Below are 13,430 nucleotides of genomic sequence, written 5' to 3'. Positions count from 1 at the left end.
GTGTCCTCTGCAGCTTATGGTGCACATCATGAAAGATGACTTGTGTTGTTGGGATCATTTAATTGACAAGAGCCAGTAGAAAGATGTTAGATGAGTACATTAAAATATTCAGCCTCAGAAACAAAACTAATCTGATTTTATTGAAGTTCAAACACAATGCATGTTTGAAATATTCATCTGTTACTCAAAATCAATCCATTTCCTGTGTCTCAGCGATTAAATTGCACACTTTAATGTAAGCTGTAAATGTAATCGTCCTCAGGCAGTATCAAATAAACAATCTAAAAACGATATATCTGGGAGGAGGTATTGATTTCCTCTTACTCTCTACGCTGAGGGGAAGAGAATCACTCTGACTCGATTGCTGCGCTGTCTGGTTGAAAGTGCAGATCGAAGCAGAAAGAAGAGTAATCAATATTTTGGTCTATTTGTATTTTCACCCAGATGTCTTTCATAGGCTGAATGAACAACAACAAACTGCCCGGATCCATCACTTATTTGACATTTGAGACTTTATTGACTTGAGTGACTGAAAGGATCAAATCAAACTGCGTTGTGGCATCGACATGTTTTGTTAGTTCAAGGACGAACACGTGTGTACGTACCTGCTACAAGGACAAAGGAGTATTTTTACAACCGTAGACATGTATAGGGACGTATTTTCATTTGTGTAGGACAGATCTGAGGGAATAACGTGTTACAGAGGGAGAATGTACATTTTATGGGCTCATCATCATGTCATGATGCAAATAGGCTGTTGAAACACGGCTTTCACAGCTTAAGATGACAGAAAATACATATTTGGCTGTGTTATACTCATTAAAAGACCCATTTTAAAGCGGTAATCTGAATTCGTTCTCTTTGGCGACATCTATGGCGATAAGCGGTAATTGCAGGAGCACACTTCCCAGATATCCACACAGTGTTTCATGTGTGACGTCCACGGTTGGCCTCCGGTTGTAACTCTTAATTTTCCTGGCCTTCATTTTTGCCTTCATCTGAGCGTCGAGTTTGTTTCTTTTTCTCTGGATTTTCACTTCTTGTTGAAGTTGTATCTGTAGTCATCCATCTTTTCTTTGTTTGTTCAGCCATAGTAGATTACTGTTTACTCACAACACTTGCAGAGACCGGAAAAGCAGGCGCTTAGCTCCGCCTACCCTCTCTGGCAGACCAACCACTGCTGGCTGATGGGAAACGCGTCACTAACTGGGCGCCACTTGTGATTTTTCTCATTCGGTGATAGATGGTGACTTAACAGACATTTATTTACATGAAAATCTTCGAGATTATGACTTTAAAGGACATCTTTGCAATGGTCTTAATTTAGAAATGTACAAAGGCGAAGATGTTGATTTTTCTTTTGGTCCTTTTCCATTCAATCTGTCTGTGAAAATTGATATTGTGATGACAAATCTGGACTGATTTTCTATCAAACTTTGACTTGGTGACTAAAAACGATCAAATCAAACTAATTGTTCTCCTATTTTGTTAGTTAAAGGACAAAGACGTGTGTAATAGCTCTAAGTACTATGGACAGTATTTAACAGTATATTTTATGACCTGATACATGTACAGAGACATAGATCCTCTTGTTTAGATTTACTGTAGCTAAAAAAAAAGATGAAAAATGCTCGTTTGCAGGCTGAGAGAACAAGGCAGAACTGCTGAATTAAAGATATTTTTCATGCTGAGTATCTATTTAAATCTCAGTGTGTGGGAACTGTTCCAAGAGAGGCGCTGTGAGAAAAGATGAGGGGGACATGAGGAGGATGTGTCTCATCGCTTCAGGAAGTTATCGGAAATTATGAAATGACATCACCACCGTTTTTATGGCTTTGTTTGGTGCTGCTCCTCCTGACCACGCCTTCCTGCCAGCTCACTCATAAAGCAGCCGGGCTGTGTGAGTGTGCACCAGTTGAACTCAAGCGTCAGTGTGGACAACAGGTGCACTGCAGCCTCTCTCCTGCTCGCTGCTGGATAATGCGCCGCTCGTCGCTTTGCGCAGGGCCTCCTCTTCTGCACTTTTTTATATCCTGATCCATTCCAGCCACAAAAATGCCTTTTCCGCCGATCAGCCTGCACCAGCGGATCTCCTCTCCCGGCAGGGATCTATTCGGGAAAAAGAAAGCCAACGCAGTGCCTCCTCAGACTGAGCTCACCAGCAAACCCGGCAGAGAGAAAGCAGGGTCGGACAGGGAGAAGACCCTTTCTTGGACGCCGGCGAATTTAAGGACTTTGGGGCGAAAAGCCCAGCAGCAGGAGAAGAGTAAAAGCCCCACTCAGACGGCAGGTGCCGGTCAGGAGACGCAGGGAAAATGCTCCTGGCTGTCGGTGCCTAAACCTCAGGACTCATCCGAAGGAGTCAGGCGCTCCAGCTCCATGGACTCCGCCAGACAGCTCCACGGCAAAGAGGACGGGAAGAAGGAGATCCAGTTTACACTCAGCCTCACCCCTGAAGCCATTCTTGTCATCCAAAAACGAAATCTAGAAAAGCAGATGATGGCAAAGCAACAGAAGTGCTGCGCCTCCACGGACTTTCGTCACAGGCGAGTTTTTCCAACCAAAAAGGCGCACGGAGGCTCCAAGGGCTGCGCGCCGGTGGCCAAAGTGGAAAACGCCGATCAGGACATCACCGCCATCGTAAAAATATCTCTCCTCAACGATCAGTACAAGTACGACGATGTGGAGTATGAGGAAGAGGATGGAGACGTGGATGAGACAGTTGTGAGGAAATGCAAAGAGTGGCTGAAAGGGGTCGAGAATGCCGCTGCTTTGGGAAAAGTGGACAAACTTTCTGCACTCCCGCACCTTAAAAGCTGCTGACACCAAACTTTTGATCTTTGAGAACAGCAGACTGAAGAGATGATGGACTCATGCAAAGTGCCCACCGGTGTGGGCCCGCTGCAAGGGCATCTCTAAATTGAGTCTTGTAAATGAAACGTTTTCCAAATGAGGGGAGAAAATGTCTCCAGAGGAATCAATTTGTTTCGGAATAATGAGATAATACAGAAAAGATGACAAGTAAAATAAGAATAGATGATTGAATTGCTTTGGATTAAAGAGGAAATGTTCCAGTCAACAAAACTAAGATTTTTAAAGCTGATTTTCTGCCTTTGGCTCATCCAGCAGCGCTTTCTACGGTTCTGAGGGACGTTTCTTTGAATGCATATCCAATGTTTTGTTGAAGTTTAAACTGAACACCTTGATATCTCGTCCTTTGCACATGGTTTTAGTTTTCAGTGCGGCGCCGGTGGATTGGCAGTGTGGTTTGCGTAAAGGGACGTGAAACCGCTCCTTTGTGCTGGAGAACAATAAGCTGTCAACAACAGGGCTCTATACGCGCCTGCTGCTGAAACCAAACTGTTTGTTTCCTCTCAACAGAGGGTTATATCCTTTATAGGGATTTATCACTGATGTACAGTATTTAATATTTACTAAATATTTGTACTGTCATATGTTTCTCAGCTCATGATTTGATGCCATTTGAAGTAAAACTGTTTTTTTCTAAACTATGCAAGTGTCACTGACCCTTTGAAATCCTCCACAAGCTGATTTGTGTTGTGCCTTTTGAGTAATTCTGTTACATGACGCTGATTTGCAGTCATTTAGATTATTCTGTAGGCTGTCTGGCTGTATTTTAAAGGCTCTTTTTGTTCCCACTGTAGATACCTGAAGGGGCCATTTGGGCATTAGCGTTCTGTAAGCTTCTTAGATTTCCTGTTAAGCAGGGTTGACCAGCGTTCTGCAGGGCCCAGTTGCATGATCCCTTCAGGAAATTACCTCCAGTCTGCTTCACTTTTGTCTTATTAAACCAAACAATCCATGCAGCTGCTAGAGATACAGTGTTGCAACACTTAGAAATATTTTTACCGAATGTGCAGTTTAATCTATTTCTATACAACTATAGGAGCCACGTTTTAATTCTTAAAGTGGCAGTGAACTTCATGCACTGCTCGGGAATCAACTGAGGGCCTGGAAACAAACCAAATGTAGCAAAATACAAACATTACACTAAAAGAGAGAAGAAGCCATAAAGGCACTTTTGCTTCCACTTGCTTATTTCCACCAAAAGTAACCAGAACTTTTAGTCCTACAAGGTTCTTCTGAAGGTTTCTAAAGCTTGTTTTGGTCTTGCGTCAACCATAAAGAAGTTCAGCTTTCAAGGGACCGTCACAAAGTCCCTGTAATATTAGAAAGTACTACCCCCTGGAGCCAGAACCATTTGGGGGGTAAGATCATTTATTTATAGTACCTCTAAAGGTGCTTTTCGACCAAAAGTACCAGGAACTTTTAGTTCCAGGAATTCCCGGGAAGATTATGCAGATCGGGCCAATTATGTATAAAGAAGCAAAAAAAGTAACTGCACTACATCGCCGGTCCAGTAGGTGGTGGAGTAGGAGGTTTTGATCATGTTTGATTGCATTGCAAATGTCGTGGGTCATCTCAAAGCTCGATGATTCCGGTGAGCTTGCAGCTGCAGTCTTTTAAACATGGCGGGTGAAATAAAACGCTGCCAGTACTAGACCAATCAAAAACAATCAGCACTACAGGCCCCGCCCTGAAAGTTCCTGGACCTTTGGAAAGTACTAGCCCCCAAACAGGGACTTTTCAGGGGGTAAATCAATCAGAACTAAATTCAGACCCTGGCTCCTTCTATCAAACACACAGAGTTCCTCAAAAGGTTCCTTGTTCCTGCTGTCGAAAAGCACCTTAAAAGTGTCCTGTCCCTGGGGAATGTTCCTGCAGTGGAAACACAGCTTTTGCTGTTTCCTTTAGTTGCCTTCATTTTATTGAAACCAGTTAACAGAAACTTAAATGACGCAGCAATCGCACACAAGCCTTTTCAACACAAATAAAATCTTCATGTAAGGTCACAAATTTGTTTGCACAGTGTAAATGTTCCCGGGAGAAGGTTCAACTCTTCTGCATTGTTCTCTGTAACTTGGTAACCAGAGTTTTTCTCACACTGTAAAGCTGCAGGTTGGATAGAGGAGAGCGTTTAAAACAAATCAGTGTGTCTGAAAAGCTCACACCGCAGCGACTGGTAAGCTTTTCGTAAAATGACTCATACGCACATCCTCGAGTAACATTGTCTTTTCTTATTTTAGAATTTGTTGTTGAATCATTTTGGCATTTCTCCGTGTTTCTGGTGATTCACGCCTGTTTTCTCAAAAGGTTACCTTATCATGAGACCCAAAGATCTCCATCGAACAACTCTACCTGCTGTCTCGAATGCCCACTTGTTACCTGCGGCTGTGAGAAAGGTATTTTAAACAACCTGCTTCTTATTAAATGACCTTCTTTTTCAGGAATGGATAAGCATCAGGTATCAAATATGTTTCCTGGTGCTTGTTTTCTTGTTGTACAGTAGAGGATTTATGTCATGTGAGTAAACAAACAAGCTGCTAGAATAAAGCACCTTGTCCATTCAGTGTCACAAAGTGCTTTTGTTGTCGCACGTTGCAGACTGAGATCACGACTGAGCCAGCACAGCGTGTACCAAGACCCGTGTGGTTCTCCGAGGCCCCCTGATGATATTATCTGCTGGCTCAGTGACTAAAAGTTGTGTAATCCTTCTCTATTGTGTCATTTCAACTGTGGCCTTGTTTGTGTGCGTCTCTCTGGTATTCATTGCTGTCTGATTGGGGCCTGAAGCGGAGCTATTCATGACTCCTGGGAGTGAGAACTGCATCATTATTATATCCAAAGTAGCTCAAATAGTTGCACTCAATCGGAAAAAAGTAGAATTTAAAGAGGCGGGAGCTGGCAGCAGTTGAGACGGTCTGCTTGGTTACAAGTGGAAACACTTGAAGGTCTTTTCATTCGGAGTTTTTCACTCCCCACATGCTGCAGGTTTTCTTTTCAGCTCTGTGTTTTCATCCTCTGCCACCAACTGTTTCTGTTTCCACCTGCAGCCTCCAAACTCTCTTTTCTATTTCGGTCTGCTGTGTCTCTCATCATCCCATCCCATCTGCCCTCCTCTTTTCTGATCCAAAGTAAAGGAAAAAAAGAAATGGCTGCAGGCTTCTGTCCACCTCGCTGCAGTATCAGAGTCTAGCAGAGTGACGTGTTCCAGCAGGACAGCTGCATTATCCTCAGCTGATTTGTGTTGGCGAGGAGCACAGATGGATGCTGCCTTGGCCTCGTCGCAGACACTTTGCACACAGCAGAGAGAGCAAAGAACGGCAGGTCCCTTTGCTCCGCCATGTTAGTATTACTGTGGCAACGGAACTGATAAATCCTTGGTCTCCAGCATCTTTTGTGAGAAAAGACAAAGCAGACACTTCCTGCACGGACTCGGCCCATAAACTTTAGTAACGCAATCATTCAGTGGCAGCCTGTTAAGAAGAAGGCATTTCCCAGAACAGGGCGACCTCAGAGGGAAGAAGACTTAGATCAGAGCGTGCAGACCTCCCATAAACGCTCCAGCATGTTTCCTTCTTCATTTGAGGCTTATTAAAGGAAGCATGCATGTGTTTATGTGCAGTTAATCTGCTTTGGCGTGCGTCCTTATACTCCCATTGGCTCTGCATTTTTTTGGTGACATGGAACACACGCTTTCCTTTTCATCTTTAATTTCCTCTTTATGCTCTCAAGCTGTTGCAGGGACTTTCCCCAGATTCAAGGGACTGTTGGAGGTCCTTGTGTGTTTCCACTGTAGAGAGCAGGGTCTAAATAAAGTCCCAAGAACTTACTGTGGCCCTTAAAAGGTTCCTGTTCTGGGGTAGTACTTTCCAAAAGTACAGGGACATTGAGGTGGGCCTTGCAGCACTGAACATTTCTAATTGGTTGAGTACAGGTGTGGCTTTTTCACAGCAGCCTGTTCTTCACTGGTTTTTAGAGCTTGGTACAGACACAGACCACACTGAGCTGCAGGAACCTTTTAGTCTCTTAAAAGGAAGGGCCAAAGACTAAAGCTGCTTTCCCACTGACCGCTGGCTAACACCGGCTTTTTTGCTTAGTGGGAAAGGTAATAATCGTCATTCAGACCCGGGTAATTATGGCCTCTGCTCCGGCATCGATGGGAACACAAAACCTGTGTCGACACACTAATCTCCGCCCCCTTTCCGGCGCGATGCTATGCTCCGTCGGTAACTTCTGCGACTTCTTGTCGTCTCAGCTACAAATTCCGCCCGACTCCGTCCAAGCAGCGCTCGAACATCGTTCCAAATTTGTCTGGGCCGAGTTTGATACTCAGAGAATGAGTAATAGATACAATGAAGACGTAACCACCGTAACATCTTCACTGTTTACTAACCCTGTCTCTGGTGCATTTGTGACGTCAGAAGGTGGCGCAGCAGAAAAGAGACCGAAAGCAGCATACTCTCAGTATAAAAGGGTATAAAACTCTCAGGTACTTGTGGTGGAAATGCTGCATAAGCCCTTGCTGGGACACTACTAGTTGAAATCTGCCCCTCAAACTTCCCTCTGCCACATCTGTTGAGTCTCATCACGATTAAACAAAGACACCGCTGCCCGGTGATGTCCTTAAAGCAGATCAGAGCCTGTAAAATGTTTTCTGGAGACGTGCTGCAGATCAGGAAATAAGGTGAGGGCTTCGAAGGAGAGGAGGTGGGCACATTCCTCCTGCGTATCTTATTTTTTATAAGAACACAATGTCAGGCTGTCGTGTGGGAGGATGCTCTTGGCAGACGAGAGGGATTACCAAAAATGCATTCTTTTTTAATCTTCATGCAGGCTGACTGATTCACTCCCACTGCATCTAAATCGGGTTTTTACTGTTGATAGGCAGGGGATGGAGTCAGAGCCGAGTCCCGGAGGAAGAAGGGAAATCAAGACTGTGGTCCAGAGCCAGAGCAGGAGGCTGGGGCCCGGCGTCAGGCTCGGCTGGAGCAGGTTGATAAACACTGAACCAGTGATCTAACGTGTAAAACACTGAGGCACTTACACTCAAGCCAGTCATGAGAAGAGAGAGTTAGAAAGTCCTGCTGCTTTTAGATTATTAATCAATGATTTTACCTTTTCCTGATCAGTAGTCATCACCGACACACAGCTCTCTGCCTCCATACTCAGGTGGCGCTTCCTTTTAGCTCACATCCTCTTTGTTGGCATCCCTCATTTTCTTTGTTTATCCTCCAGCGCCATCTAGAGGCCTACTGGAACATGCACCGTCTCCGAGATGCTCTCTGTCGCCGCTATGCTGCCCTGCTGAAAGACAAAGTGCTCTCACAGAGATCACAGCTGCAGCAGAGGAGTGACACGGCGAGAGCAAAGTCAGAGGATGAAAATAAACAGGTAGATCGTCAAATGTTGACACTGACTTTCATATTTAACGGGATACATTCAAAGCATTTTACTTTCCTGCAGACAATATTCTGTTATATATTAAACTTTAAAGATAATCATCATCATTGTTATTCCTAATGTGTGTCAGTCTGAAATGATGCTTGGCCTCAGGTTCTGTGTCTAAATCAGTTTGTGGTTCTGTCAATAAATAATGGATGATGTGAGCAGGTTATAACCTGAAGAAAAACCTGATTTATATCAGATAAAAATGCATGACAGTCTTTGCACAAATTGTACTTTCATGTTTACATTTCTTACTAGTTTGCATTAACCAGAAAACTACCTCACATGATATAAATAATGTCTTTTTTTAGGGGCCCTTAGGGGGTCTGCTTGTTCATCAGCTCTTGACTCCTAACTCTCTCGTGTGTAGAATTGTTTGTGTTGGAGCTTCATCTTGAGGCAGATGTTACAGGAGCTGAAAACTCATGTGACAAAAAGTGCACAAACGCACCTCTTGTGTTTCACTCTGAGGTTTGAGATAAAATTCATTGATTATGCACAAACAATAAACAGTCAATTACAGTTCTGTTGTCTCTGTAGCCTTAAAAAAAATCAGGTGATTTTCTTTATCTTTTTTTTTGTTAACTTTACTGGTCTATACTTTAGCACATGGTCTGTTGAAATAGAAAATCCTCAAGCGATAAAGAGTTTTTAAACCACCACTTAAGCATGTACAGGACAAAATCAGCAGAGAGATAAGAGGTACGGCTTTGTCCACAGGGGGCGCCAAAATCAACACAAACTGAAAGTTCCTCACAGGAACTCGTCTCAATGTAAAACTCCAACGTGTCGACTCATTTAAATTGAGGAAACTGATTATCTTAAACATTTTAAATTTCAACACAAAACAAACACTGTAAAATTTGGTGAGTGTCCTCAAATCAAAGTCAGATGTTAACACTCACTTGGACAAATGAGACACACCTCATTACGTTGGATTTAGTCGCTGGTAATATGTTATATCAATATTTTAATGTAAAATGTTCTTCTTCCAACGGACATGCACGGTCATGATTGCCATTACAGCCGCCGCCCTTACAACAATTAATGTTATCCTAGACTGCCAGCTATCGTAGCTACCGCACTTCTTAGACTAAATAAGTTAATGTAACTAACTGTAATTAATTACAACAACTTAAAGTGTTTCAAAAATTAGTATCACTCAAAATGAATGAGTAAGATCAGCTTACTCAGATGGAAGTTTTGTTGTCGTCATTCCACCGACACAATTTGAGCAACTTGATTACTTCAATTTTAAGATCAGAAATTGTAAACCTGCGAAAATGCTCGTTTAGAAGAAGTTAAAACGAGTTTTTATTGTAAAAAATATCAGTTACAGTCGCTGATGAAACTTTTGGAACATTAGACATTTAATTTATGTTGTCTAGAATTGTAAACTTTTAAAAAAACATAAAGTCACACCTTTGAGATTTGAGTGGAAATCAAACAATCCAATAGATGGTTTTCAAAGTAAAATATGTCAGTGCTTTAGTAAGTAATGGTGACATTTGAGGAATATTTCGTTGTAATCAAATGTATTTAATTGTTTATAAGAATCTAATTATCATCGCCTTTTTTTAACTTTCAGGCATCATTTTACTTTTTTCATAATTTACACATTTCATTTCTTGTTCTTGTGTTTAACTCTTCCTCTTCTTCTTCTTCTTCTTCTTCTTCTTCTGCTGTAGCTTCTGTGATTGACTTTGATTTTGACGGTCTGTCTCGCCTCTGCTCTGCTCGGGTGTGAAAAGAGCAATAAGCCTCAGAGAGCGCCTGCATAGAGGGGGTCTGACGTGAGAGAGATCCTGTCTTATCTCCCCCTCCTGTAAAAGCCGAGCCTCTTCAGGAGGATGTAATTGTCCTCTCTAATGACTTGCACTTGGTGGGGGGACAAAGAGAGCACAATAAAGGTCTTTAGAGGCTCCAGTAGGAATCCTTTGCTACAAATTGCTTAGCAAATGAAACTACCCGTTGTTTCCTCGGCTCACAGGGAGAGGCTCCGTCACAGACACACGGAGGTGAGGCAGGACCAGAGAAGGCAAAGGCAGGGACACCTGCTGGGGCCTAATTGGTCCTTGCTGCAGTTAATGGCTTCCTGTGGCTGCGTGTTTACTTCTCATTTGTTCTGTGTGCTCTGTTTCCCAGCCCCTGAAAAAGAACTTTACATCTTTATTCCCACAACTCTGTCTCTGTCTGTCTGCCTTCTTTCTTCTTCACTCAGAGACAAAAGAAGCTGGTCTTCTCCAAACTGCAGCACGATGACTCATACCTGAAGGCCCTCCCCAAAACCAGCTACTACCTGGTAGGTTTCGTCCCTGCTGCTGATTCAAGATTAGATTAACAGTTTCCGGCCAAATCTCTTAATCTTTAACCTGCCCAAAATGCCACCTCTGGTCCCAGCTCGAAGGTTTTTCTACACCAAAAAACATGAAAAGGACACCCAGCTTGACTGTTCTCTGTCATATGTCTCATCCTTCACTATGGCAGCCATCCAAGTGTTCTGTCTCTGTATTTGTTCTCTGAGATCTTTGACCTCCAGAGGCAGCTAGCTGAGCGAGGATGTCTGAAGACACACCACGACTTGGAGGACTTTTATAGGTGCATCAAATTTAGCGGGCACCACTCAGAGCTCCAAAAAAGTCTGGAGGACGTCAGGAAAAGGAGTTGAGTTACAGGTTTATATGTCATCCTTCTTTCGAGATCTATTCTGAATAAACAGTAGATGTGACCGTGTGTGTGTTGTTGCTAACAGTGCTGGAAAGACGACCTGCAGCTGATTTGATGACATCAGAAAATCCTCCCTGCCCTGCTGAAGACAAGGGACATGAAGACAACATTCCCAACTCCAGGTGAGACAATCCTCATCCCGCATGCTGACGTATTTAACAGCAGAACAGCTTCTTTCTGTTGGGCTTTATGAGCTCTACTGCAGCCAGTCAGCAGGGGGTGATATAGAGGTTTTGGCTTCACTTTTAGGAAGCTGTCATGTCGTCCATCTTTTTATACAGTCTATGATTATAACCCTTGTTCTATAAGAACAGGCGGAGCCCTCTACCCAGGAACTCTGTCGTTCCTGCACCGCTCGCTGAAGAGGGCGTAGGATAGCAGAGAGCGGTGTGTGCTGCATTTATACTGTGAGAGACACATGTCCTCAGGTAGGCATACCCTGATGGGTCAGCTAGGTTCATGCAAAATTTCAGTGGCCGATTCCGTGCACATGATTGGAGGAGAGTACTACCCATGATGTCCAGTAGAGGGCTACGACTGTGCTCATAGAACTAGGGTTATAATACACAACCTTCTTTACATAATAAATTTAACAAAATAATATCTTTTTCAAATAACCATTATCTCGGCTGCTTTGATTATGGTCTACGTCTTTCCACTCACAAGAAGACATTTTTAAACATATTTTCAACTGACAAATGCTCTCATGGTAGAACAGGCAGTACCTGAAATCAATAGTTTGACATTTTAGGAAGGTACTCTTTTTACTCTCATGCAATTTAGTCATGGTCTGTTCAACATGTTGAATTTCACAAGTATGCAATACACGTCTGCGAAATTAAATTAACCAGAACATAACGTGTAACTACTATAAATTTACTCCAATGAGTGTAAAATGTACATGGGACAGGGCTGGTGGAGTTGGCTTTTATTTTGAAGGATCTAGCTAGGAAACATTTGCAATTCATTTTTTAGTTTTTGATAAATAATAACAGAAGAGGATGAGGAAGAGAAAAAGAAGAGAAAGATTGATACCCCTCTTGTATCTTTCCATTAAATATAAGGCTCCAGCTGCAAGCCAGCTAGGTTAGCTTAGCATAAAAGAATGTTAAAGGAGGACACTGCTAGCGTTGCTCTACCAAAATCTGCCTGCCAGCACCTTTAAACTCTTTAACAAGGTATATAGTAATTATTTGACATACAGTACATCCAACGGCTACATTACAAGCTAAGCTAACCAGCCTATTTGCTGCAACTTGCAGCTCTCTCCTTGCTAACCCTTTTCTGCAAAAAAAACCTAAGTGTATTATCAAATCAAATGCTCTATTTTACTTGAAAGAGAAACAACATGTAAGTACAGAGACAAAGTACAACACTACATATTCTGTAAACTAGCCCACTGGAGGGGAAAAAGTCAGCGCCACAATATGAAGCCAAACGCTCAAACGCAAACAAAATAACTCTAACCATCTAAAAGCAAAATTTATCAGCATGTCAGAGGAAAATGTTTGTAATTTAAAAAACGTGCGATATATTCTGCATCTGCATGTCTGAGGTTTTACAGCTGCTGTTGGTGGTGGGCCGGCAGAGACACTCAGCTGCAGACGCCTCTGGTCTTAAACTATGAGCACTCTGAATCTCTGTTTGCGCTGACCTACAGAACAAACACAGAGTCCTCTGCAGGCTTGTTTATCATGGACCCTCCTGGAGGAGAGAGCTGATTACTCACGTAGAAGTGAGATGACCTCAGCGTTGTGGAAACTCAACTCCTCGGACGGTCACTTTGACTCTGACAAACATCATCCAGGGGAAAATGTCATAATGATGTCCGCTAGAAAAGAGATATAGCAATTGGGGCAGTGGTGTCACTTCATGCCAGCACCGCGAGCAGATGTTGAGCTGTTTGGAGAGTTTCCTCTTTAAGTTTTATGGGCTTCCAGGCAAACAGACTCCAATTACCCGAACGTCGCAGAGATAATCTGAGAGCCTGTTAGACTTTGTGTTGTTGTTCCTCTAAATTTCAGTAAAGATGCTTTAAATGTTAAGAAACATTACTGTAGATTTTGCTTTTACTTAAGCTCGAACTTCAACTGACATCGTGTCTTAATTTTTACACTTTAACCGCCATTTTTTCTTGCACTTTTACCTGAACGGATGCTTAATCCTCACTTCGCACTTACGCTTAAAATGACACCTCAACATCATCCCCTTAAACTTCAACTAAATCTTCAGAGTCTTTTAGCACATCTATCTTAACCGCTTTTTCAGAACAATCTTCAACTTTTAATTCATTCAATCATCTTTCAGTACGAGTTGATTTACTCGATTTTGTTTTTTTGTGATGCCTAAATAATATTCCCTGCCCAATACAGGCTTATAAAACACCACTGTTT

General features: G+C 42.7%; 1 protein-coding gene across 1 annotated transcript; it reads left to right on the top strand.

Moving 5' to 3' along the window:
* The first annotated feature begins 1,924 nt into the window (after nt 1-1,924).
* Nucleotides 1,925-3,506, top strand: prr18 (proline rich 18). Its single transcript, XM_069659024.1, has one exon. The coding sequence runs from the start codon at nt 2,056-2,058 to the stop codon at nt 2,821-2,823; it is 768 nt and encodes a 255-aa protein (XP_069515125.1). The 5' UTR covers nt 1,925-2,055; the 3' UTR covers nt 2,824-3,506.
* The last annotated feature ends 9,924 nt before the right edge of the window (nt 3,507-13,430 follow it).

The sequence above is a fragment of the Semicossyphus pulcher genome, unplaced genomic scaffold (genome assembly GCF_022749685.1).
Source record: "Semicossyphus pulcher isolate SPU_LCO1_2020_fin unplaced genomic scaffold, fSemPul1.0.p SCAF_12, whole genome shotgun sequence".
NCBI classification, from domain to species: Eukaryota; Metazoa; Chordata; class Actinopteri; order Labriformes; family Labridae; genus Semicossyphus; species Semicossyphus pulcher.
This window is presented reverse-complemented; position numbering and strand designations above follow the sequence as displayed.